We start from the raw sequence: 27,522 nt of genomic DNA on the forward strand, positions 1-27,522 counted from the left end.
ATAAAAGGAACTACACTTGGTATATTTAGACAAAGCTGATGGTCTGCAGCAGGTTCTGAAAAGCAAGTGATATTTTACAGTTTCACGTATGCCATTTCAGTGACAAGCAGATTATTACGCCCGTATATTATATGTCCCTTAATCAAGACTGAAAATCATCCACGCAATACAACTTCCAAACACACATGTAGAAACTTACTTTGGTATTGTTTATTTTTAATGCGAGTGCCTGTCATTAGGAGGCGTGTTCTGCTAACACTGACTGAGTTGAGTTCAGAGAACACACCCATTTCCTGAACATTATAACTGTAACAGGAAGCAGCTATTATTGAACTTAACAATTTGATAGTTCTGTCATTGAGCAACCTGAGGAAAGACACACAGCTGAAATTTGCCACATGCGTAGTGGCTTTTATTGCTTTGGGGTTAGAAGCAGTTATTCCTTCATTGACAGTTTGGCCGTACATTAGCAATAAAATCTGACGTTCTAAAAAGGCACCTCGTTCTTTACCGTGGGAGAAAAGTGTAAATACTTTAGCTTTGTGAAATCAGTGTGCCATAACTTGCGTCGAGCAGGTGGTGACAAATGAGCTTCATTTATAACAACCCAGGCCAACAGGTCGACCCTGAGGAGTTTGATTTTTCGGTACTTTTCGACAATAGCCACGATGAGGACTTCGCCACAAAAGGTTTGTAAGCTTTATTTATCTTGCATTGTAGAAAAAAAAATATATTTAAAGAATTATATTTTGTTGCTTCAATGTCTGATATAAAGATAGAGCAGCAAAGAAAGTAAAATTCTCATGTAACTGCCTATTTGAGAAGATTCTGTAAAATAATTTGTCATCTTAGCAAACATTTATTCAATGCGTACTTGTTCTTATAGAAAGCAACAATGAGACCAGATGTTAAATATATTTAAAAAATATATATTTAACACTATATGTCAGTTTTAGAATGTATCCTAATGATCTAAAGACATTGAATAGTAGGTAGATAGATACTTTATTGATCCCAGAGGAAATTACAATGTCAGAGTAGATATACAAAAATACAATTATTCGAAGAGAAGTAAGAAAGAATAAAAGAAGTTACCTCAAACAGTCTAACAGGAGGGGTTCATCACTTCCCTAGCTATAGGGTGACTCATTGTAGAGCCAGTGGCTGATGGTAAGAATGACTTAATTCAGCACTCTTTGGAGTAGCACAGTTGTCTTAGTCTTTTACTAAAAGTGCACCTCTGTTCAGTCAAGGTGGCATGCAGAGGGTCCAGAATTGCCAGGATGCTCTGTAGGATCCTTTGTTCTACCATAGCTTCCCAGTGTGTCCAGTTTAACTCCTGTAACAGAGCCAGACTTACTAATAACTTTATTGAGCCTGTTGACATCACCCGTGTTGATGCCATTGTCCCAGCACACCTCCGCGTAGAAGATTGTACTGGCAACAAAAGACTGGTAGAATATGTGAAGGAGAGGTCTGCATACTCCAAAGGAGCTGAGTCTCCTCAGAATGTAGAGGTGTCTCTGGCCCTTTTTGTACACAACCTTTGTGTTGGTGCTCTGCTCAAGTCTGTCATCCAGGTGCAAGTACTTGTAGGTCCTCAGCACATCCACAATACACCACCATCAACAGTAACAGGGAGCAGTGCAGGCTTAGTCTTCCTAAAGTCCGTCAACATCTCCTTTGTCTTACTGATGTTGAGCTGCAATGGTGCAAGTAATCACATGTTTTGATTTAATCTACTAGTTCCTTTATATCATCTATGCTGATTGCCAGCATTAGTAAAATGGTGTTTGAAAGAAGATATGGGGCAGTTTCTCATGATGTACTATGGCAGACTCATAGTGAAGTTTTAGCCCTTTCAAGATTTGCTGTCTTTAGTTCAGTTCCTCACTGATGGTTACATATACATTACACAGCTAGAAGACATTGGTTGCCTTGTGGTTAGCAACATTGGTTTTCACTTTTGGGAACAGATCTGTTAATGTGCCACATTTGTAGTAAGAGAGTTTAAGCATACATCACAAAGCAAAAGGTGATGGGACTGTAAAACATTTGTTAGAAATTAAGTCTAAATAAAATGCAATGCATGACATAATAGAAGATTGATAGCTGAGATCCTGCGTTTACTTTAAAGAATGGATTTCCAATTAAAAATAGCTTCTGTCTACATTGTCTATTAAAACCAGAATTCCTTTTTGGATATTACTGTACTAATTTTACTGTAACACATTGTTCCTATTTGTAAGCAAGTTTGATAGCTATTCAACAAAAGAGCTAACACTAATTATCATGACCAAAATATTAGCCATAAGGCTGATGAAAGTGATTATAATCTCTAAGCAAGCAAACTTATTCTCGTTTGGTCTTATGATATCTCCCTAACAGAGAGAATCGGTGGTCCCATTTTGTAATTAGCAAAGACGCTTTGCTCCTTCCCCCCAATATTTAACATCACCGAACATACTTGCTGAGGTATTTACCTTGAGTGCTGACTAAAATGCTCCTCGAGGAATGATTCTTAATGTGTGATCCTGGTATTGAGCACTGACGGGCTATTTGACTTTAGAAGCATCACAGCCTGCTATGGAAACATCAATGCCCTTGAATGGACATTGGTAAAGGTTCCCACAATCTATGAACTCTCTTTCAAAGGTTCATTGGTTCATCTGTTACAATGGACTCATTATCTCATGTTCTCGATATGTATTGCTTATTTATTATTGTGATTTTTCCTTTCTTTTTGTATTTGCATATTTTGCTGTCTTTTGCATATTGGTTGTATGCCCAGTCGTTGTGGTCTTTCATAGATTCTTTATGGTTGTTGGATGTATTGAGTAAGCCCGCAAGAAATGAAACTTGGGGTTGCATATGGTGACATATATATACTTTGATAATAAATATACATCTGAAATTTTTGCACTTTTTTTGGACCTGATCCTCTCCACTGATAGTTTCAATAGCACAGTGAGGCCAATGATGTCAATAAATCCATCAGAGATTTGAAACTTGAATCTTTCTTCTTTCTTCAGGCCAGTTTCACAGTTGTTCCCAGAAATTCTTGTGCACACACCTAGGGGGTTTAGACCAGATTTGATTGTAGTCAGAGTGGCTATGAAATAGGTCATCTAGGCCTTGAGGTTGGTGGGGTATAGGTGTGATGTGAAAGGTTGAGGACCATGGAGATGGGCAATTAGGTTCCTGGCCACAGAAGTCAGAGAGATCAGGGTCTACGGGAAAAGTTTGGGAAAGTATTGGAGAAACACGGGTGCCTTTATGATTGTGGACTCAGGAACATTACAAGTTGAGAGTCTTAAACTTGGGAAGGTCACAACAAACACCAGTGGATGAGATGGAGAGAGTTGGAATTTGGTGCATTATAGAGGAAGGTAAAAAAGAAAGAAGGTAATGAGCTTTGTATGGACAGAAGATTCAATCCAAGCACTGCCCTATGAAGTTAAACTTGTTCATGCAATACTGGCAAAGGTTGTTCCATTGGTAGCTTAGCCTCAGTTACCCACAATGCTCCAAAAGGAATGTTAAATGGGAAATGACACCATCGGACAAGGAAATTCTGTCAAGCATTTTAGGTTAACTAGTATAATCACAAACACAAGAAAATCTGCAGATGCTTGAAATCCAAGCAGCACACACAAAATGCTGGAGGAACTCAGTAGCCCAGGCAGTATCTATGTAAAAGTTTAAACAGTTGACATTTCCAGCTGAGACCCTTCATCAGGACTGGAAACAAAACTAGTGTTCTGAAATATCCAGTTGAATTTCCAGAGTGATGAAATACAACATAGAAATGGCTGATGTCCATTCCATTCCAGGTAAAACAGATCTGAAGAAAACAACAATATTTTTTTTTATTAGCTGAGCACAGCTAACTTCTTCAGCTAGGAGAACCAAGATCACTTTGCACAACAGACTAGTAGCATGCTTTAATGATGGCTGACTGCATTCCATTTTCTCATGCTGGGCACTAGTTGAAGGAAAGAGTTTATGACTTTACAAAGATGGTAGGGTTCCCCATAATCTGTGATGCTGTTGTGAACACTCGTATAGTATCATCACCACTTGAGAACTCTGCCCCACTCTGCAACTGGACAAGGTTCCCCCAAGGTCCAGCTGAACTGTGACCATAGGCATTGAATCATGCGCCATACTTTTACTGTTTTTATGATGATTTTGTTCAGCAGTAATACAATTTGCCAGCTCTATTTAAGCACCATGACAAACTAAAGGGGATTATGGGTTTGCAAGAGTTGGCTGATGAGAATATTCCACTGCCTATGGATTTGGATAAGAAGCACAAAAGAAAAGACATGTTATCTTGTACAGTAAGATAAAGTGGACCACTTCCTAGACCACACAAAAGAAGGGCTTCAGTCCTCAATGGTGCAGTGCCATTCTCCATGGTAGTCTGCTGCCTGCTGCACCACCTTGCTATCCTGACCCTTTGATATCAATAAAACAGTAACCAACTGGTGTGTGGTTGTAACAGCAGAGTGAGAGGAAGCATCTAGAGGAAGAAGAAGGGAAGTAGTAATAAAGTCATTTCCTATTTTCATAATTCATCCATAAAATTCCAGTGATCACAATCCCAGTTCCCCATTCCACAGCCCTTTGCCCTACTTACATGTGGTTGTGGAACAGTAACGGATCACTTTTTGCTTGGATGTTGAAATCAAAAAATTCCATCTCAGGGTGTATCATATCATATTGCTTTTATTAATTGCACATTGGCTTGTTAAGTAATTCATAACCTCTTCCTGACCATATAATCATAGAATGGTGAGATTCTGTTTGTACGTCAGCTGTCTGCATCTTCAGCAACTAGCATGGATATGATTTAATGATGACCTTGACCTAAGCTGGAGGTTAATATCAGAGTTCTTACTTATCTAACCTTTCACATTGTTTCCTCTTGTGACCTGTTCAGCCCTCCAAGCGCATCAGGGCACAGGATATTAAGCTAAGGTTTGCAAATCCAAATGGGCTAGCATGGCTTCAGACTATGGCAGGGAATGTTGGTAAGATCCCAGCAAGTATTGGTGTGTGTATCTTTCTCAGTTATATTGGATATTCTGAAGGACTAGACTATCACAGTGTATGGTGGAGGAGTGACCTTTAATTAGTTTATTAAGTCATGAGGGGCATATATAGGATAGAATCTGGTCATACACTTGAGATGAGATTTACTGACCTGCCCTAGATAAGTTCTGGATTTCTGTGAAAGAAGAGCGTCCTGCCATTCGTGGGAAAGCAATGAACATTTTGCTGTAGTTTTCAACTTCTTACATGTGTGAGCAAGTTTCTTCTTGTTTAGCAAGCATCAAGAGTAAGGATAGAAATCATGTCATTTCAGTTGAAGGTGAAATCCATGTGTGCTTATCTCATGTTCGACCCAGAATTCAGTATTGGTGCAGCAAAAAACATGCACAGATTTCACATGCTAGGGTTATATCTGAGCCTGATCATATTGCTTAGTTAGAAAATGGTTTTTTTCAAAGTCTTATATAAAATTGTATCTTGGGCTGTATTTTTATTCATATTGCTTTGGTTTATGGTTTTTAGTAATTTTACTTTTCAACATAGTCAATAAATTTTCATGCTGTAAGTAGAATTAATTAAAATCAATTTACAACTTTTATTTAAATTAAATCTACCGAGCCTATCTTTAGAAAAATTAAATCACATTTTAGTTTAAGCCAGTTATTTAACAGAAATTTATTATGTTTGCCTTATGAGTTTTAAAACTTTATGAAAGGGATTAATTTTAAGAATGACAAGTAAGCTTAACTATCTTTTTTCAAGAAAGTTTGGCTAAAAATTAATTCTCTACTCAAAAGAGCATTGACAATTATTGTTGGATTAAAATGTCTACAACTTACTGATCACGTTAACGTACTGAGCTGTAGATATAATCATTTTTATGCAGGGATTTCCTGAGACCTGAAAGTTCTTTCAAGGGTTTCTTCTGGCCAAGAAGGTTGAGAAAGGATTGGTAGATTGTCATAGTTATTTTCCCAGGGTGGAGGAGTCTAAAACTAGAGCACAGCTAAATGTTGGAGAAAGATTTAAAGGGGATTTGAAGTATAACTTTTCAGACAGAGGGTGGTGGGTCTATGGGATGAGTTGCTGGAAAAAGGGACAGAGGCATATACAATTACAACACTTAAAAGATATTTTAGCAGGTAGATGGATAGGAAAGCTTCAGAAGGATATTGGGTGATTTGCTGGTAAAGGGGACTAGATTAGGTGACAACTTGATCAGTGTGGGCAAGTTGGACTGAAGTACTTGTTTCTGTGCTGTACTCTTGTGAAGCTAGAATACTTACTCTCAGATGCTTGCAATTTCTTGCCATTTGGATAGTAGGGTTTTAAAAATTTTACCTACCAAATTGGCCATTGTGTATTTTCCAATGCTGTGAGATCTTTACCCATTCACATAATATATACATTTAACCCTTTGTAGCCTATTTCCCCACTTTCCTACTGATCTGGGTATCCAAGTGTCATATTTTGTTGGCAAATCCATTAATTGAAGTTTTCAAAATGAAAGCAAAAATCACTACTCATTTCTGAAGATTTGGTTTGAGCTTCCAAATCTGGTGATATTTTTCTAGTACCTCAAAGTTCTTGTTCAGGATGGATTCAATGTGTTTGTGGTAGCTATTTTTGTAGGTCCATCTGTATATCCAAATTTGTATGACTCCATTGGTGAGATATTAGATGTGTAGGCATTGAAAATTGCAAATGTGAGCCCTGAAGTCAGTTGATAAACCTTGCAAAAATCTTGCTTCTTCATTATGTAGTTTTTTTTTCAAATATGGCAGTCTATTATTGAACTAAACTTCTCCTGACTTTATCACACGTGTGCATGTGGAACTATCATCTATATTAGCTGTGGTGTTAGGAAAACGGGTTGGTCCCTGTATGTTTCAGATCTAGCCTCCATCCTAGCCTGATGACACGTTGGCATAGGCTACACCAATTATGTGCTCCTCATGGAGTGCATCATTGATATAAACTGTGAGGGAGAAGACCTGGTTCCAGAAATCGTGATTAGGCTAACTAGGCTGTTATTTAGGGGTAACTGTGTGAATAATAGGTTTGATTTAGCAACTGAAGCAGTTCTGACCTTCCTTCAGTCAAGGGCCACCAGTTAATTCCTGTGGATCTTCCAGTAGTGCTATGCTGGTGAGGCTGCATTGCAACATATGGCTTTTATATATAGCTTATGAACAATTGCTGATGAATGATAAGGATATATTGCATTGAGATCCCCCAAGAGTACTGTTGTGGTTGCCAGGATGCAGCATTTGAAAGTGCATTCATAGCCCTTGACCACATCTGTGAGGCCAGTCATTGAACTTACTGCAACAATGCATCTAGTTCCATAGATCTGACTTCTGGCTTTGAATTCTACAATCATGTGCTTACAGTGCCACGTTAACATGTTTTTTGGCCACCTGTAGTTAAAGAGATCCCCTCCATAAGATTTCCCATCTGACTCCGTCAAACTTTCTCTGTCCTAAGCTATGCCAGTCTCTCCATTGTCCAGGTCAGTTTCAGCTTCACGAGATCCAGCTCCATCTGGTCCATATGAAAGGATCAAAAACTTCTCAGATGTTGTAAATCCAAAACAAAAAGAGAAAATGTAGAGAGATCTGAATTTGTCAGGCACAATTCATGGCATGAGTCAACCTTTCAGGTCAATCACCATTCATTGGATCTGGGAAAGTGACTAGATAACTATATTATAAGTTGCAGAAAGGAAGGAGTGGGAAATTCTGATCTGTATCCTTTCTCAGATATTTTCTCTGTTCTCTCTACCCCTTCCCCTTTCTGCAGCTGCATAAACATTTGTTCTCTCACTTTTCTAGTTCTGATGAAAAGTGATTAACATGAAATGATGACCATTTCTTTCTTTATGGGTGTTGCCTGTTCGGTTCTTCCAATTTTTGTTTTGTTTTTCATTTCCCCTTTAAGAAGTGCTGGCCAGTTTAAACAGGTACTTCTGAAGCATGCAGCCAATAACATTGCATCTGGATGGCATAAACAAGGAAGTGAGCAGTGAGAAATATCTGTATGTTACTGAATTGACAATGGTGAATGAAATATCACATTCTTCAGCCATTTTCTGGAGTGTTATTGAATATTATTATGCACCTGTCTTCATTCGATCTCAGTAAAAAAAAACCTGTTCTGTACATCAGCAAACATGATACATTGAAAACTGAAGATAAATCATACAGTGGGAGAGTTAAATACACAAAGATAGCATTGGATCAGTTTTCGTTCTGTTGATTGTATTCCATAAATTTTAATATATTTTAAGAAAGATTTTCTTGCAGTAGAGATATTCTGGCAGAGCAAAGATTTGCAACATTGAATGAAGAAATGGACAGTATAGCCTTGTGTCATTAAACTTAGTCAGATTTATCTGTTGGAGATATAAAAAATATTTTTGCTTGTACCTTGTTTCCTTACTAAATTTCTTTCTAGCCCCATGTATAATTTCAATCTGAACTAGAGGCAAATTAGAGATTTTATTATCAGTTTATTTTTACCAGCTGAGGCTTGAGAACATGATGTTATTTGAAAGGCAGTAAAATACAGTTACCACCATCTGTTAGCCAATTACAATGTCATAAACTTGTGTAATAATAACTTGGTATTTCTTTCTTTCAGAGGCAGAAAATGTTGCTGCTTCTCACAAGGGCATTGCTACTACTGGGATTGGTTTCCCAACTATGGATGTCTCCCACTATGGATCTCAATCGTGTAGCTCAATGGTGTCTACTGTGTTGGCTGGAGAACACATGAGTGAATATGGCCAAGTGGACAACAGGGAGTTCAAGTACTACTTGGAAGTTGCAAAGCCAAATGCATCATCTGGTGTAGAAAGCCCAAGAATTGAGATCACACCATCACCTGGATTGTTTCATGTAACTCCACATGTAACCAGCTGTGGTGAGCAATCATATCATTCTCCCACAGCAGTTCCAAGAGTTACTTTACCTGTGCCAGGTTCTGAAAACATTGTATATAGGGACCCAAACAGTCCAGCTAGTAGTGCTTCATCAACAAGCTGGCAATCAGTTGTGTCTCATGAGTCAAGTTCCCATTATGGCATCTCACCTCAGACCTCACCAATAACATCTCCATGTGTCTCCCCAAAAAACGGTGCAGAAGAATATCAAGGTCAGGGTGCTCACCATTCTCCAAGAACATCTCCTGTCAACTCTCCTTCAACTCATAATGAAAACTGGCAGAATGCCCGATCACCATCCCCCATGCCCCGGCCTTCTTCAAGGTCATCATCACCTTGTGGAAAAAGAAGATATTCCTGTGACCGCTCCAGAACTCCTTCTCCACAGGCTTCACCAAGAGTCATTGCAAGAGATGAACCCGGTTTGCACCAATTTGCAAATTCTGCAAGTCTTGCAGATGCAATGAGCACACTCACCACTGATTCCAACAATGAGTTGGTTGAAATGCATCCAATGAAGGCTCGTATCATGGATCTGACTCCGCCATCCTCCCTTAAAGCTGACATGTGTAAAGGAGAAAAACCTGTTAGTTTTACCACACTGAACTATGCTGAGTTTTCAGGGCCTTGTCAAGATTTAAAGAAAGATATTTATGGAGTTGACCCACTTCTACTGATGCCTCCTCATCCTTTCCAGTGGACAAAACCCAAACCTACGTGCAGGTGAGTGTTGATGCATTTTCATTTAAAATCAACCAGGAAGGATTATTTCACTTTGGCTTCAGCTAACCCCCCAACAACTATGTAAGGATTTCTTTCATCCATTATTGCAATCTTATCACAATATCTCTTCAGCCAATTTACTGATTCAGTTAATGTAGTCATTAGAAATTAGAAAGTGCATTGATAGCAAAACAAAAAACACAACAAATTGAAGAGAAAGTCTCTGAATTTAAAAATGGAGATGTGTGGGGAAATTAGTATTCAAATTATGGATTTAAATTATGCTGGCATATGTGGTTAAAGTAATGAATTTAAGGACTCTCTCAATCCAATATTATTTTTATTTTTACAATCTTGACCAGTAATATATCAATGAAAGCACATCTTGGCTCATTGTAACCAGCTGATTTCCTCAAGGGCTTTACACTGAAGAATTGATTAAATTGAACACTCTAATACATCATCCCTTGGGAACCAGGTCATGACATCAAGTTCAGTGTGACATGTGATGAGGATGTTAGGAGAATTCAGGGTGACTTGGATAGGCTGGGTGAGTGGGCAGGTACTTGGCAGATGACGTTTAATGTGAATAAGTGTGAGGTTACCCACTTTGGGAGTAAGAACAGGAAGGCAGATTATTATCTGAATTGTGTAGATTTAGGTAAGGGAGAAATACAAAGAGATCTAGGAGTCCTTGTTCATCAGTCAGTGAAGGTGAATGAGCAAGTGTAGCAGGCAGCGAAGAAGGCTAATGGAATGTTGGTCTTTATTACAAAGGGAATTGAGTACAAGAGCAAGGAAATCCTCTTACATTTGTACAGGGCCCTGGTGAGACCACACCTGGAGTATTGTGTACAGTTTTGGTCTCCAGGCTTAAGGAAGGACATCCTGGCTGTAGAGGAAGTGCAGCGTAGATTCACAAGGTTAATTCCTGGGATGTCAGGATTGTCTTATGCAGAGAGGTTAGAGAGACTGGGCTTGTACACGCTGGAATTAAGGAGATTGAGAGGGGATCTGATTGCAACATATAAGATTATTAAGGGATTGGACAAGATAGAGGCAGGAAATATGTTTCAGATGCTGGGAGAGTCCAGTATTAGAGGGTATGTTTTGAGAATAAGGGGTAGGTCATTTAGGACAGAGTTCTCTGGGAGAAGAAGGAAAAACTTCTTCTCTCAGAGAGTTGTGGGGGTCTGGAATGCACTGCCTTGGAAGGCAGTGGAGGCCAATTCTCTGGATGCTTTCAAGAAGGAGCTAGATAGGTATCTTATGGATGGGGAATCCAAGGGATATGGGGACAAGGTAGGAACTGGGTATTGATAGTAGATGATCAGCCATGATCTCAAAGTGGCGGTGCAGGCTTGAAGAGCCAAATGGTCTACTTCTGCACCTATTGTCTATTGCCTATAATGATGAAAAGATTGAAGTGAAGTTTATTGCACTAATCTTAATAATCCGTGTCTTGTTTTGGTGGCAGAGTACTAACCCACAATTATCATTATACGTTAACTTTTTTTCTTATTATGCTGATTGCAGAAAGTAAAATGTTAAAAGTTTGGCAATAATTTAGGCACAGTGAAAAGCTAAGTTCAATGGTTTAGTTTTCCAAAGCTATTTATACTGCACATTTCATTGAATTTTACAGAATTAAATATATTAAAAATATTTGAATATTGTTAAGATTTAAATTATATGACATTTTGGAAGTTAGTTGGTTATAAATGCTATATTTAAAATCTAATGATTCTCTTTGAAGAAGGATGGAATAGTATAGAGAGACCTCAAACTTATTTCCAAAATATTCCATCCATATTAGTCAGCTATGGCTTAACGTTGAATTTTCATTTCTATGTCAGGTCATGGGTTCAAATACCACATCAAAGATTTGAACAATTATTTGAATCTTGCAATCAGTGAGGTACTAAAAGGATACTACATTATCTTCTTGCAGATGTAACTTTAATCCAAAATCTATCTGCTTTCCTGGGTTGATGTAAAACATTGAATGATACTGGTCAGGGGAGAGCAGGACAAATTTTGGAGTGCCCTAACTAACATTTAGCATTCAACCAATACCAAAAATCTAATTTTTTTGTGTGTTTACAGGAGCTTGCTGCTTGTAACTTGGCTGCGTTAGTTTTTACACTGCTTAGATAGCACTGGGGTGGTTTTTTAAAGGAATATTAACAGATATATATTATATTTTAAATTATATTTTACTGCAAATTAAATTTTACTGAAATAATGTCAAGGGCTCCAGTTTCCTGATATACTGGAGAACTATTGGTGCTCTTGGTATAACAGAAACATTTATGTGGAGATTTCCTAAAAGGTTTTAGAAGAGTAAATAAGGAAAACTGTTTCGAGTAGTGGAATGGTTTCATCCAAGGAAATCTGGAGACAATTGTCAAAAAAATAAGAGGTAATACAAAGAAAATATATTTATTCAGGTAGTTGTTCATTCTGAAACACATTGTCTGAAAAATTGGAGGAACCAGATTAAAAAATAACATTCAAAACTATTTGGATGTGAAACTACTGTGGAGAAAGAATTAGGAAGAGGTTCCAATCACTCTTCCAAAGGTTTAAAAGTCATTTAAAAGTTCTGTGATCACAATGATGATGACACTTTTACAGAGCTTCACAGGCCAAAAGGATTGGTAGCTTTGTCTTATCAGATCAAGAGATGGGATTGTTAGAGATGTTTGTAGTTGAGTCAAACAGTGTCGCACTTGCATTCATGAATTTGAAAAGAAATGACATATTGTAAAACAGGAAACAGTCCAGTGGATAAAAAAGCTTTAATGCAATGTATGATGATACAATGTACACAAAAAGTGAGACATTTTATCACCAAATTATTTTCCTACCAAAATCTAACATGAACTGCATACAGTTCACTTTAGGATACTGCAGTGTGAAAACCAGTATGATGTGATTTAGGTTGCAAATAGATGTAAGAATTTTAGAATGCTTATGAAGCTTTTGTAGCATCAGTGCCCCCAGTTTACCCCCATTCGCCAAGGGTGATCTGCCGTTGCCCCGCCAACAGTGCAATACTTCAGTGTAAATACGGTGCAATGCCTCCCCCAGTACATGCTCGCAACACACCAAAGGCTAATAAATAATTACAACTTTTTAGTTATTCCTTAGTAATGGATTAGTAGAAACAGATAACCTAAAGGCACCAAATCAGTAAGTTTATTAGTTTGTGCACATAATATTTTATTACTTTGGAACTCACGCATCCAGCTCCATCCACAACGACCTTCTGAGCCTTCAGCCACCATCCGAACCACTGAGGTCCAGTATCCGTCGCTCTGGAACCACTGTCTGTTCCTCACGTGTCTGTCCTCCTCGCTCGTCTTCCGAAAAAAGACCGTGAATTCCTGCTCAGCTCATACACACAGGATAGCATAACAATTCTCGATTGGTTAGTTCCCCCCTTATCTGCAGTTATAACCCAAACATTCCAGCAACAGAAACCCATTACAGCATGAAGTAACATTACAGAGAAGCCATTTTGTTAGCCTGAACAGATAACACCACAGTTAATGGTACTGAGAAGCCTACACTTTTAAAGAACATTTCAATGAACAGAAATGGAATCCATTTTGCTCTATTGACAACTAAAATTGCCTTTAATTTTGAGACTCCAGAGCCTCCAGTGTCAGAGGAACAATGAATGATTGATACCGCTCCTGCTTTTGGAGTGGGTGGTTAGGAACTGAGAACGATGCTGTGGATTTGGTTGATTCTAAGCACAGGGATTCTCATAATGATATTCCTGAACTTCTTAGCCCATTCCAGCCTGACAACATTCAGAAATGTACTGATGCTAGCCTCCACTCTGCTATTCTGGATTACACCCTATGTCAACAATACAGCCAGGAGAATGTTGTAAAGATATCCGTTGTTGAGAAGTGGCAAATTACTAGAATTTATAAAATTATATTTTGTAAAATGGACCAGTTAGCTGATTATGAGAGTGATTAACATCTGGAAAAGCATAATAAATCCCATTCAACTACTTAATCTGATTATAGGAAGATTATAAAGAAGTGAAAGAAGATTTGGATGATGAGAATAGTTTGTATAATTTTCCTTACTGCTTTGTTAAATTATCAGTCTCATTGGCAATTTAGTTTACCTGTTCATGTTATATGTGAGTTAGATTTTACTGCAGGAAGTATTAACTTATATTGTCCTCAGTATTTATACTATTTTCATTGGAGGCATAGCATGAATACTAGCACAGCTCTCTGTGATTGACTTTATATTGCGCATGTGTGAAAATTAAAGGAAAGGCGAGGCTAGGATTTCATTACAATTATAATGAATTTAAACTTTGTTTTCCTTACTAGTAGAATGCGAAAACAACTTTTATTTACTTCATTATATTTCTTGTATCTGATATACTGTACACATTCAGTCAAGTTCTTGTGTAACAAATGGTTAACTGTCAATCAGTTGCATTCTACAAAAACATGTTCTGATGTGTCTCTGTATCAATTGCTACATTTTCAACATATATCACTGATTGTAACATGTTTAGCAATGACCTGAAATCATGACCGTTGATCCATAAATGGAAGTTGCTATTTTAATATCATATTTCATACTGACTAACTGGCATAAAGATTTGACAGATAGAAAATAGTTTAAGCTGAGATAGGGAGTTAACATATTAAATTCCTGTCTGCTGTGGTGAATCAACCCCAGTATCACCTGAACTTACCAGGGTCAAGATATATGTTGTTCATTGGTGGTAAAAAGGATACACCAATTGAAGACAAGGTTCTTCATTTAGGAAAAGGTGCCCATGAAAATAACTCATAGCAGAAGGGTTATAATGTAATGTCTAAAGAAAGGAAGAGATCAAATCATGAACCTAGACGAACTTAATCCATAAGTTCCAAATATGTGAACATGCTTTTGTTTTTTGATGCAAGTAATTATAAAAATGATGTCCTATTTTACAGCATTCCTTCTCTACCACCTCTGGAGTGGCAATTGCCAAGTCTATCAGGACAGTATGAATTGCAGATCGAGATACAGCCTAAACCTCACCACCGAGCTCACTATGAAACAGAAGGAAGCCGCGGGGCAGTTAAGGCTCCAAATGGTGGTCATCCTGTGGTCCAGGTAATTATGAAAGATGATTCTATTTGGTACCTGGAAGAGAGTTCCCAGTTAAGACATACTATTTGCCTGTGTTGTGAATATTGAGTTGATGAGTATATTCAAAATGGAGATCAATAAATTCACAGATTCATGTAAGTTATGTATAATGTATAATTTATATTAATTCAATTTTATATGTTTGTCTTTGTCTTGTAATGTATAGTGCTGCAGGTGCAAAAAGCTATTTTTCCATGGCATTTATACCACACGTGTGTATGCCACTGACAATAATAAACTTGAACTTGGAAAATAGAGCTATTAATGAAGATCATTAATTAATGATCTTGTAAGATCAGCGATGGTCTTGTTGAAGGAGGCTGAAAAGGCAAATGACCAGGTTCACTTCAGATTAACTAGAATTTTGATTGAAGCCACTATTTATATTATCTCTTGTTTTTGTGGCTGAAAGATGAAGGGACATTTTAAGCTACAGAAAAATAAAATGCTGATCAGACAGCACCCATGGAGAAGAGAAGCTCAGAATGTTTATTACATCTGGATGTGAGAACTAGGAATAATTATTAATAAACATGTTTTCAACATTGATTTTTAAGTTGTGGCTAGGACTCTGGCTCCCCACACAGAGCCCGCACTGATTGGAGGTTCTGAGGAAGATGGGTGGCTTGGGAAACAAGGTTCAGGACTAGTCTGGTCAACAGTTTAACTGCCTGGTTACCCACAGACAATTTGCTTAATGTCAGACAGCACCCATGGCATAGTAAAGTTTGGAAACCCTTGTTCCAGAGGAATCATAATAGGTAGGTCAGGATGGCAGGGATATTGAATGTTAACAGTTCAGTGTTGGGCTACCTTAATAGGATCACAGTGCAGGATTACACTATGAAGGTCGAATTGACTATTGCTAGCAATGATCTAAATTTGATACGCCTAACATGAAAATGCCCAGGAGAATTTCCAGAGTGACTTGAATTTACTTGAAAGTAGGCATTACTGCATTTTGCTTGGTGGTAGGCACAATTTTCCTAGGGTCAAACAGCAGAGGAACAGGCCTTTGTTTCACTAAGTCCATGTCAACTGTCAGGTACTTCTTTGTATTAATCCCCTTTACTAGCACTCGGCCTGCAGACCACAACTGCTTTTTTGCATGCTTCTTAAATGTTCTGAGAAGAACTGCCTCCAACACCTTCTTTGGCAGTTATCCAGATTGCAAATATTCTCTGGGTTAGATTACTTCAATACCTTCTAAATTTTTTACACCTCATTTTAAACTTATCTCTTTGGTCTTATATGCCTCTGCCACAGTTTCTTACTATCTACCCATCTATACTTCCCAGAAATGTGTATATCTCTGTCTGGTAGCCCATCAGCCTCTTCAGCTTCAAGGAAAACAAACGCAGACTGTCCAGTGAAATACGCCTTCCCCAGCCACATCCTGGTGAACCTTCTTTGTGTCTGCTCTGATACAATCACACCTTTCCTGCACTGTGGCAATCATTGTACACAATCTTCCAGCTGTGCACTAGATAATATTTTATAAAGTTGTATCAAAAATCTTCTTGTTATTATACTCTCTCCTCCGCCAGTGAAGACAGGTTTCCCATATGCCACCTTCACCACACTAACAACCTCTACTGCCGACAAATGCGCTGTATGGTCCTCATGTCTTCGTCCTTCGGTGGCTCAGCTTTCAAGCTGCAAAGCAGAGGTGAATATGACACAACAGGGGTAGTCCAGTGGTCAAATGACCTTTCATTCCAAGTGCACTTCACACATATTTAAATGACAAACAAATAATAAAGGGTTTCCACACACACTGCCGACTGGGCCACAGAGAAGAACATCAGCAGCACTTGGCAGAGCGAGTCATGAGCAGTGACAGCCTGTTGCATTGTGACAGGACCTGACAGGAATCTGCTGCATAGCAGACCATTGATTTGAGCCCCTGAACGATAATGTTCATCCATTAGCAGAATGTTTCGTTTTTTCCGTGACCGCTCTAATACCAAGTTTTGTATAGCAATTAGTTGCCCTTTGGTTTCTTTTTTGCTTGTGGGCTACACATGAGCTGGGTTTATGTTCTTGAACTGTGATCTGTGGTTTTTTTTATCTTGTCACGTCTTCCTCTAACTTTTGGTTCGGGCCTGAAGTCACAGCCTTCTGCAAACACAAGGCATGTGTCATCTTGGCAACAAACTAGCAATTGGTTCTAAAGGACTGAAAACAATATTATCATAATTACCACCTAAAGCCTTCTTTAAAAAACAAATATTCAATGTGTAGGAGGATTATTATTGAATTACTTCTAAAACTCTTCACTCTGAGCAATGAAAATGGGTGGCAACAGAAATATCACATTTCCTGGTAAAATGAAGGCGGTGTGTGCCCAAACTTGCATTTGTGAAGTGTCGTGGTTGGGGGAAGAGGTGGTAAGGTCACGTGTGAAACAGGAAGTTGTCAATGAAGGGGTGAGGAACAGGACTAGCAGCATTCAGGGCAGAAAGAGTGCGTGAATGTAGAAACATAAAATTAAAAGAAAGTTGACAAGCAGTAAATCTTAAATAATAAATAATGGCCTTCTGACTTTTGTTTTGCTATTTTCTGGCATTAAGAGCAATCAATGGAAAAAAATTCAGCAAAGGACAAGTATGACAACACTTTGCTTGTGTTGATAATTTGGCAGAACAATATACCATTATAACAAATAGCCATATAAGAATTAAATACAGTTTTCATAACAAAATCCTACAAAGTATTTGTATTTTTGCCGAGTTTTTAACATCTTAAAGTGCTTCCCGGGTACAGAATTAGCCATAATTTGACCCAGAAATTGGAGTAGGAATCCAAAAATGCTTAGTTAATGCTGGAGTCTTGGGCAGGGACAATGAAGTAGAATAGTTTTGAGGAACAAAGTTAAAGGTCTGGGGCCTAACTGGCTGAAGGGATGATATGAAGCAATATTCAATTCCTCTGATCATTTGGAATATACAGTAATTTGTAATTTGATTTTGTTTTAACTCAACAATTCCACCCAGCCCCTCCCCCCAGGTTTAGGTTTATTATTTGTGCTGTAATGTAAATCTCCTTACCACTCCTTGAATAAAAACAAAGAAAGCTGGAGATCTAGAGATATTCAGCAGATCAGGTGGCATCTGTGCAGAATGAAAACATGTCAACATTTCAGGATGAGGCTTTTCAACAGTGCATATTTGAAATATTAACTCTCCTCAGATCTGTGTTTCCAACATGTTCTGTTTTTATTTCAGATTTCCATTGTCTGCAGTTTATTACTCTTTACCCATCTGAGCTTTGCTTTATTCCTGTAGCAGTTTAATACATGCTAGAGCAGGTTTTGTTATGGTGAGAAGACATGCTGCGTGTTAAAACCAAACCTAGAAATGGCTTCAATTGCATTGAAGGCATGGTTGAGTTCAGTGTTAACATCGATCAAGTTTCCACATATTTTCCTGCTGGAGTTATGATTACAGCAAATGAACAGCAGGAACCTGAGATGGAACAATGTAGACCCTAGTTAAAATGACTCCTTTCACATTTTCCAGTTCATGGAAGGGAAAATAAAATTATTTCACCTTTCCTCATGCTTGGACTAATTGACAATGAATTATTTAAAATAACTAATTTGGGAACTACAGCATTTGATGTTGCCAGCAAAACAAACTGAAGAAAAGTGTACTTTTTATATGACATGCAGATTTTATCAGTCTTTTTCCCCCTTTTGTTTGGAGCTTGCTCTCCATACCTGTCATACCTCTGCCCAAAATTCCACTATAGCTGCTCTGGAACCAATTGTTTGGGAGTATGGCAGGCAGACCCCTAACAGTCAATCCCCAAACTTTTTCTTTCTTTCCTGAGCAAAGCAACTGCCTTCCACTTGGTGGTGTCTGGCAGGGTCACAGGTGTACATATAGGAAGTAATTCCTGGAGTAAATTTATGTATCATACAGGTGATTTACTGTAAGTATAATCTGGCTCCCTCATAATCCACATAAGGCTATTTAAAAAACATATTTTCATTATTCTGAGTTTGGCTTACTTATCTTCAGAGCGGTTCATGCAGCAAAAGCCTTATTTTTTTCACTTTACAATAGCCTTTCACTAACAAACTTCACTGAAAGAATAACTTGTTTCACAGAAAAGTCAGATGAGAAGCTGGGGACTATTACCTTTAGGTTTCATCAAAAAAGCGAGCAAGTTATTTTTGTCTCAGTGCCCAAGGTGGAGCCAAGTAGCTATTGCTGAATTCATATTTTCCCACAAATCTAATTTGTTCATAGGGCATTTATAGACACATGTCATTGGAGATTAGTTTCTTTGAAGCTGTGTGAATATTATCACCAACGTCAAGTTAATGTTACGGAAACCACATACACCAGATTCTCACAAATAATGGGCCATGAAGGGCAGAGGGATGTGACAGAGCCCCCGGCATGCAGGCCTGTTTAAATAGCCAACTATAAAATACTCACTCCTTTAAGAAATATAATTAAAAAAGGCTGCCGAGGATCTGCAGTTATTTTAAATAGAAGATGATTGAGACCCGATGGTAAACAAACGCTGATAATCTGAACTTTGCTGATGTCAGATCAAGCAATTCAACAGAAGTCAGATTAGCCAATATTGACTGCGCCTGCTTTATAAAAAAGCTGTTTAATTATCTCCACCTACCTGCTCACTTCCCATAGCTTTTTATCTAATTACTTTTCAAATATCCTTTATGGATTCTATGTCATCATTCTTATAGGCATTGCATTCCAGATCATAGTGTCACATTGCATCAAAACAATCTAATCTAGTCTATTAATCTTTAATGCTTCTGTGCCGTTTCCCTTAGTTGCTATTCTGTGATAAAGCATGAAAACACAGCTTGCACCCATCTTTGCATCACTGGCACAGCAGTGGAAACTGCAAGCAGGGTCTTACTCTTGGGAGTGCACATCACACACACAGTAAGGGAAGCCCATCAACGCCTCTGCTTTCTGAAGGGGCTGAAGAGAGCTGGGCTTTGCACATCCACACTCTCGTCATTCTACAGATGCACAATAGAGAGCATCCTGACAAGGTACACCTGCCGCGGATGGGAAGGCTCTACAATGGGTGGTCAAAACTGCCCAATGCTTCACCGGCATCAGCCTTCCTGCCATCAGGGACAGACATAAAGAAAGGTGCCAGAAAAGGGCCACCTTGCTCATGGATTGTTTGTCCACTGTCATCAGGGAGGAGGCTACATAACATTCACGCCAGGACCACCAGACTCAAAGACAGTCACATTCCCCAAGCAGTAAAGGCTGATCAAAACCTCCATTCACTAACTGCACCACTACTTTGATATTTACCATAATTCACCTATATAAACTTAGTGTTACTTTATGGACATACAATCAATCTATGTGTATAAGCTATCTTATGTATTTATATTTATTGTGCTTTATTATTATTGTGTGCTTTATCTTTTGTGTTTTTTTTCACACTTGAGAACAGGAAACAACATTAAACAATCTTGAATCTTGAATGGAATAGCCTGTCAGTATTGGTACACCATATTATATTATTGCATAGAGTGTCGATGACCATTTTAGTCTGATGCTACAAGCATTAGGAGTACCTGTCACAGTGCACTTTGTCATTCGGGAAAACTTGATGTCCAAGATTAAGGCTGTCTGTTCAGGTGAGAGGAAAGGAGAATGGCAATAATAATCCTGATTGAGGCCTGAGAGTGTTGGGTCTCTGTATAGGAACAGGTTAGATGTCCGAAGAGCAGGTCAATAATCAGAATCAAGGTGTTTGCAATGATAGTTTGGGGGTGGAATGTCGGGGATTGGGCCTCCATTGTGAAAATCGAAGTGACAGGATCCTTTGAGATCTAAGTGCGGGCATTGTTGAGTTTTGGCTGTTATGAATCGGGGTCTTTAGATACTTCCGCCATTGGATTTGTCCATCCTTAGGTCAATTCAGAAGGGTATGAGGTGATGAAGTTGGAAATTTAGTTCCATACAGGGGTTATTGAAGATTAAGAATAGAAGATAAATAATTGGTAACTTGTTTCACTCTGTCCAAAGTTCAATTTCAGCAAAGTATCATGAAAATAAATTAGAAATGTACTATCTAATTTATAGTTCCTTGTCAATATTAACTAGAAAATATTGACAATGATGATGAGTCACACCTCAGTACTGTCACTTTGCTCAAGTCCACCTATACTTTAGAAAGAACATTTTGCTTTGGCATAACTTTGACTATTTCAGCTTCATTGCTCTGATGAAGCATTCAAGGTTGCATTTTACAAGAGAAATTGTTTTGGTTTGTCGAATAGCAATGTTACAGCTATACCATTGGGTCATGTAAAGACAAAAGCCATAAACATTCTTTATCAATAAAGGAGTTCTCTTGGAATTTATGTGACCACGTTATTATATCCTACTGGGTAATACTTCTTTGGAAGTCATTTCTTTTGTTGCACCTGTTTCTCCCCAAACTCCTGTGAAATATCCCAGCTCCACCTTCATGCCTCATCTCTCCAACAAAACCCCTGGATGTCATTACAAGAGATGTGTCATATAAATGGAAGAACTTTACAAAAAAAAATTAATGACTTGATGAACTTCCAAGATGTTCTACGATTTGTAGGAGGATTTAGCCATTGAAGAAAGATTAATCCACAGACTTCTTTAGCTAATGGGGGATTAAAAGCAAAAAAAAAGAGTGTTTTTGAATGCTGAGTAAGAGTTACACTCAGCAGCTAGTTTATAAGGTACAGGAGTGGATGCCATTGTGGTCTTCTTCTGCCATAGCCCATCAATTTCAAGTTTGACGTGTTGTGTGTTCAGACATCCTCTTCTGCACACCACTGTTGTAATGCATGGTAATTTGTGTCACTGTCACCTTCCTGTCAGCTTGAACCAGTCTGGCCATTCTCCTCTGACCCCTCTCATCAACAAGCCATTTTCTTCCTCAGAACTGCATCTAACTGGTAGTTTTTTTTTTGTTTTTTGCAACATTCTTTGTAGACCCTAGGCACAGTTGTGCATGAAAATCCCAGGAGCTCAGCGGTTTCTGAGGTACTCAAACCATTCTACCTGGCAGCAAAAACCAGTCCATGGTCAAAATCACTAAGATCACATTTCTTCCCCATCCTGATGTTTGAACTGAACCTCTTGACTACGTTTGCATGCTTTTATGCATTGAGTTGCTGCCACATAGTTGGCTGATTAGATATTTGCATTAACAATGAGGTGTACAGGAGTACCTGATAAAATGGCTATTGAATGTATATGATTGTTAGACCTTAAAATTAAATCCTGATCATATTTTATTTTTAATAATTGCAAACTACAGTACTGACATTACTCAGATATTAGTTTTAAGAATTCAAAGGACATTGGTGTTTTTATCTCAACTTCCACATAAGATCTATTATGCCAAGATATTCAGCAATGTAATTAATCAAGGGAAATGCAACACCTAATGTTTAAACTCAGTCTGAATGTATTGCACATTTGTTCTTTTTTCACATGGTCTGGTTCCTTAGGGAGGAACAGAATACAACAGCAGTAGATAAAAATAAATGTGGCTTTTTTTTTGCAAATTATTTGCATAATATTTTTGCATAACTAAGGCATCACCTACCCTGAGCTAACTGTAGTATTATGTTCAACTCTAGAAAACGTATGTTAGGAAAGAGTTAAAATCCTTTGAGTGGGCACTAGAAGTGATAAAAAAGATTTATCACGATGTTTCCAGTTTAAAACAAACTGGAAAAGAAGGGGATATTAATCTTAGAAGAGAGGGGGCATCAGAGAAGGTTTGACAGAAAGAAGTGGCTTGGATTTACGTAGCATGTTTTTCAATTGCAGAATGCTCCTAGCACAAAGAAGCCAATCATAATCAGAGACAATGAGATGTTTATGAATTGTTGACATTGTAATTGAGGAAATTTAACAGGCAATCTGTGGACAGCAAGCTTACACAAATAGAAGATAAAGTATTTTAATAATGCTTACTAGGGACAAATAGTACCCAGAACAAAAAGAGTAAATCCCTATGCTTCTTCAATAAAAGATCTATCAGTGAATTAACTTTCTCTCGTGTGAGCAGAAATCAAGTGGGGTTCTGGTTTATTATTTCATCTGAAAGTTAATCCCTTCAGTTTCTGTACTCAGCTCTCTGGTGTTGGGCTTGAGACTATACCCTTAGAATTCAGAAGCAAGGCTAGAACCATGACTGACAGAAGTGCGTGAAGACAAAATTATTTCCAATAACTGAATTTCCACAAAATGATTGATGCAAAAAACAGGCAACATCTTCCTAACACATGTGTAATGAGTGGCTTTCAAAGAAGATTTGGAAAATTGCTTGAAGGACGACAAATTGTCAGGTATGGCCAAAGAGCCATGGACCAGAATGAGATGATTTGAAGAATCAGTACAGAGTCGCTGACCCAAATGCCCCCTCCTCTGCTGTACTATTTCTGACTATATATAATTTCAACTAATGTGCAGTTATTGCCTGGAATCAACTAATGTTGCTACCGTTTTAATTAGAAGTTTGGACGATAAAAGCCAATAATTTACTTGATGGAATACTGCAACAATGTAAGAATGACTTAGAGATAAATGGTTTTGGAAAATGTGTGCAATGGTGTAATTAAAGTTTGCACATTCAGATGGAGTCAGTAGCTGTAAATATAGAATTAACTAATGTTGAACTTTGCAATTAAAGCACATTAGTGAAGCTATAAGCTTTAACATGTGTGACAAATTTATAATGCTATTTGTATACAGTATGTAGATCTCTGGAAAAGACAGAGGCAAAGCAGAAAGATCATGAAGAGGGATTAATTTGATGGTTCTTTGACAATGGATGTGTGAATGTAATTGGCCATATGGATATCTTTAATTTACCACTGTATACATTTTCCCAAAGCATTTATCTTTAGGCTATACTTATAGCATACAATTGTACACAACTCAGGTGATTTTATTTTCATGCTTGACACTCTACCTATCAGATTTTTCTCACTGTTTTCCAATAAACAAAATTAACTATGGCTTAACTTCAGAATGAAACTAAACAGAGATATTCTTTGAGTGATGGTGCAGAAAATGATCAAAGCACAAATCTTCTTTTCTTCTGCCCATTTTAACTTAATGTGCAAATAAAGTGTATGGAAAGCTTGCGGTGGCGTGCTTTTCTTATAACAGACAATTCTGTTTATTCTCATGCTACTAATAAAGTGGCTTGTGGACCTTCCTGGGGTACATGTGGATTCTACTAGAGATTCCACCTGATGAGCCTTGATTGGCAAAGCTATTTCTGGATTGGTATCTGCAGCTGCGTATATTGACAGTGATTCCATTGTGGGCCCCAGAGAGGAAAAAAATATGATGGCTGATGCCAGAAATGTTGATTTTCATTGAGGAGTGAAAATCTGAGGGAAGAAGTTCCTTCATGTACAGGTGAATCAGGTTCTCAGTCTTTTTTTTTGGAGTTTGAGGTTACCAGCCTGTATTTATCCTGTCTTTACTGGGAAATTGTCTCCCTGTTACCTTCTTCGGTAACTGGTTGCAAGGGCAGAGTTTGAACTTCTAGGCTATGTACATTAGCATTTATTAAGCCTTGTTGATTCCAAACATGTCTTCTGTCTCAGCTCTTGTTGGCTCAATTAAAAAAAAAACTGCAGTACTTCCTTATGTCATTAAAGTCTGGATGATGTTCCTCTAATTCATTTTCTCTCCAATGGAAAACAGGTGCAACATTAAATACTTTTCTTTGTAAATGGACCTTTTGTGTTTCACAGTTGACCCAGTTCTTCTTCCCCAAACAAATCCCTTGTATAGCAAGTCAGTCCCTGAACTTCGGTAACTCCTTGCTTCCATTTCTTTGAAACATATAGTAACCAAATTCAAATCAAATCCATAAAATGACTGGCTTCTCATCTGTACTGGTTTGAAAAACTGCAACATATTTCAACTTCAGATCATTTAATTTGCCTTTCACATAGTTGTTAATTTAAATGGCTTCTGTTAGTAAAACAAATTTTGTTTTAACCTCACAACGGCTGTTTGAGAATTGAAGTTTAACTTAAAAATACTGTAAACTAAAAGCTGGCACTTACAAAAGTGGTGAGGAAGACTTTCATCTTTACCCAGTTATTTTGCTGAAGTCCTTTAGGGAAGAGAATAAACCATCTTTTCCTAATCTGGGTTGAATCCCACCTCATTTTCCTTTCAAGATGACTGAACATTTAGTCGTATTCTGTAATGGCCTAGAAATCCACTGGGTTGTATCAAAAATAGTTCACCATCCCTAAAAAGTTCAAGGCAACACAGTGGAGACATGAACGGCAGGTACTGGAATCTGAAGCACAAAAAAGTTGCTGGAGGAACTCAGCCATGTGGAGTAATATCTATAGAGGGAAAAGACAGATGACATTTCAGGTCCAGACCCTTCATCTGGTCCAGGCGAATGATCTCAACCCAAAATGCCGAATATCCATTTCCTTCAAGAGACTCTGATCCATCCATTGGGTTCCTCCAATAATAAGATTTCTTTTCCTCAAGAGAAGCAAAGAATCCTGGTGCAACATTGTCTATTTCCTATAACTAGCTAAATCATCAAACCTTTCCAGCAATATCTACAGTGTACGTGCAGTGAATAAACTAAAGTTAAGACAAATATGGAATAAATTCCAGCTTCTGAGATGCTAAGCTGCTAGTAGTTCAACAAATCAGCAGTTGATTAGAAAAAATAATTAGAGATTGGTTATTGAAGCAGGTCCATAAACCTTTCAGATTTTAAGTTGTTGAAGGCAGATGGAGGACAAGCTAATGATTACATTTTGAGAATCTGGGTGGTTTCAACAGGCTGTTTCTGCATTGCAATTTGCTGTATCTGTATGATACTGAGAGAAGAAATGAGCAGGCAATCTGAATGGCTCAGGTCTGTTCAGTTAAAATTTGATTACCAGAGATATTTCCAATCCAATTTAGCCACCTGGAATGCACCTAAACTCCTGGTGTTAAAATGTATTACGAGGGCTCTCTGAAACTCAGCTAACATACAATACCAAATCAGAATGTTGTTGTTGTTCCTTTTCACGGCATATGGTGCATCGGGTGGCAGTTTTACTGTTTCTGTAGCCTCTGACTGTTTTTTGTGACCCAGTTGCTAGCTCGATGCTCAGCCCAGCATGGCTGGTAAGCATACAAGGTACTAGCCTGATTTGAACTCAGGATCATTTGCCTCAAAGTCCGGTGCTGATGACACTATACCAGCAGCTGGCATAACAAATTAAAATATTGGCCCTTATTTGCAGAAATCAAAACATACATTGAAAACATTAATTTTATTGATTAATGATACTCATTTATTTCCATACTGCTTGTGGTGAGGTATTTCTGACAGCAATTTTCAAAGTTCAAAAGTTCAAAGTAAAATTTATTTACGAAGTATATACGTATCACCACATACAACCCTGAGATTCTTCTACTGTATAAGACAAGAGTGATTAAACATGTACTAGGTAACACTGAATTTAATTCACAGCAGAAAACAGACATTACCATAAATAGTGAACCAATGGATTTAAGGAATTAAAAAATAATACTAGTAAAGAGCATGTGCTGAAAAAATTAATGGGAATGAATATAACATAACTAAAATTGCTGATGTACAGTGGCTGGTTGAAAGAAAATAAGCAATTAGCATGTAAAAAAAGTCTGCAAAAAGATAATACAATTGAGAAAAGGTGCAAAATTCCTTGAGAGAGTACAGAAGAAATTTAATCAAGTGATTACAGGAATAAGAAATCTTAGTGATAATGTTCAGAATTAGAATCAGGCTTATTATCTCTGTCATATGTCATACAATTTCTTATATTGTGGCAGTTGTACACTGAAATACATTTAAAAAATACTGTTACTGTAAGGTATATATTAAAAATAAATAAATAGTTCAAAAAGAGAGCAAAATAATGAGGTAGTGTTGACGGTTACATAGACTGTTCAGAAATTTCATGGTGGATGAAAGAAGCTATTCCTAAAACAGGCTCTGTATCTCCTCCTTGATGGCAATAATGAGAAGAGAGCATGCCCTGGATAGTGAGGATTCCCAGTGATGGATGTTGCCTTCTTGAGGATAATGTTAGGATGAGATAGCTCTTTTAGGAGAAAGAAAGTGGAAAAGAACGTTTGTTAAAGATGTACCAGATCCTAACAAGTTTGAAAAGGGTAAGTATAGAGAAGCTGTTTCTTCAAATGATAGAAACATAGAAAATAGGTGCAGGAGTAGGCCATTCGACCCTTTGAGCCTGCACCGCCATTCAGTATGATCATGGCTGATCATCCAACTCAGAACCCTGTACCTGCTTTCTCTCCATACCCTCTGATCCCTTTAGCCACAAGGGCCATATCTAACTTCCTCTTAAATATAGCCAAGGAACCAGCCTCAACTGTTTCCTGTGGCAGAGAATTCCACAGATTCACCACTCCCTGTGTGAATAAGTTTTTCCTCATCTCGGTCCTAAAAGGCTTCCCCTTTATCCTTAAACTGTGACCCCTCGTTCTGGACTTCCCCAACATCAGAAACAATCTTCCTGCATCTAGCCTGTCCAATCCCTTCAGAATTTTATACATTTCAAT

At 37.9% G+C, this 27,522-nt stretch overlaps 1 protein-coding gene across 2 annotated transcripts in view; it reads left to right on the top strand.

The window, feature by feature from the left end:
- The first annotated feature begins 404 nt into the window (after window positions 1-404).
- nfatc2a (nuclear factor of activated T cells 2a) overlaps window positions 405-27,522 on the top strand; it is a 133,207-nt gene continuing 106,089 nt past the window's right edge. For both annotated transcript variants that reach the window (XM_059980486.1, XM_059980487.1), the window contains exons 1-3: window positions 405-689; window positions 8,701-9,724; window positions 14,707-14,869. In XM_059980486.1, coding sequence (XP_059836469.1) covers window positions 587-689; window positions 8,701-9,724; window positions 14,707-14,869 — 1,290 coding nt within the window. In that variant the 5' untranslated portion in view covers window positions 405-586. The remainder of the gene's footprint in view (window positions 690-8,700; window positions 9,725-14,706; window positions 14,870-27,522) is intronic.

This window comes from Hypanus sabinus, chromosome 9 (genome assembly GCF_030144855.1).
Source record: "Hypanus sabinus isolate sHypSab1 chromosome 9, sHypSab1.hap1, whole genome shotgun sequence".
Taxonomy (NCBI): Eukaryota; Metazoa; Chordata; class Chondrichthyes; order Myliobatiformes; family Dasyatidae; genus Hypanus; species Hypanus sabinus.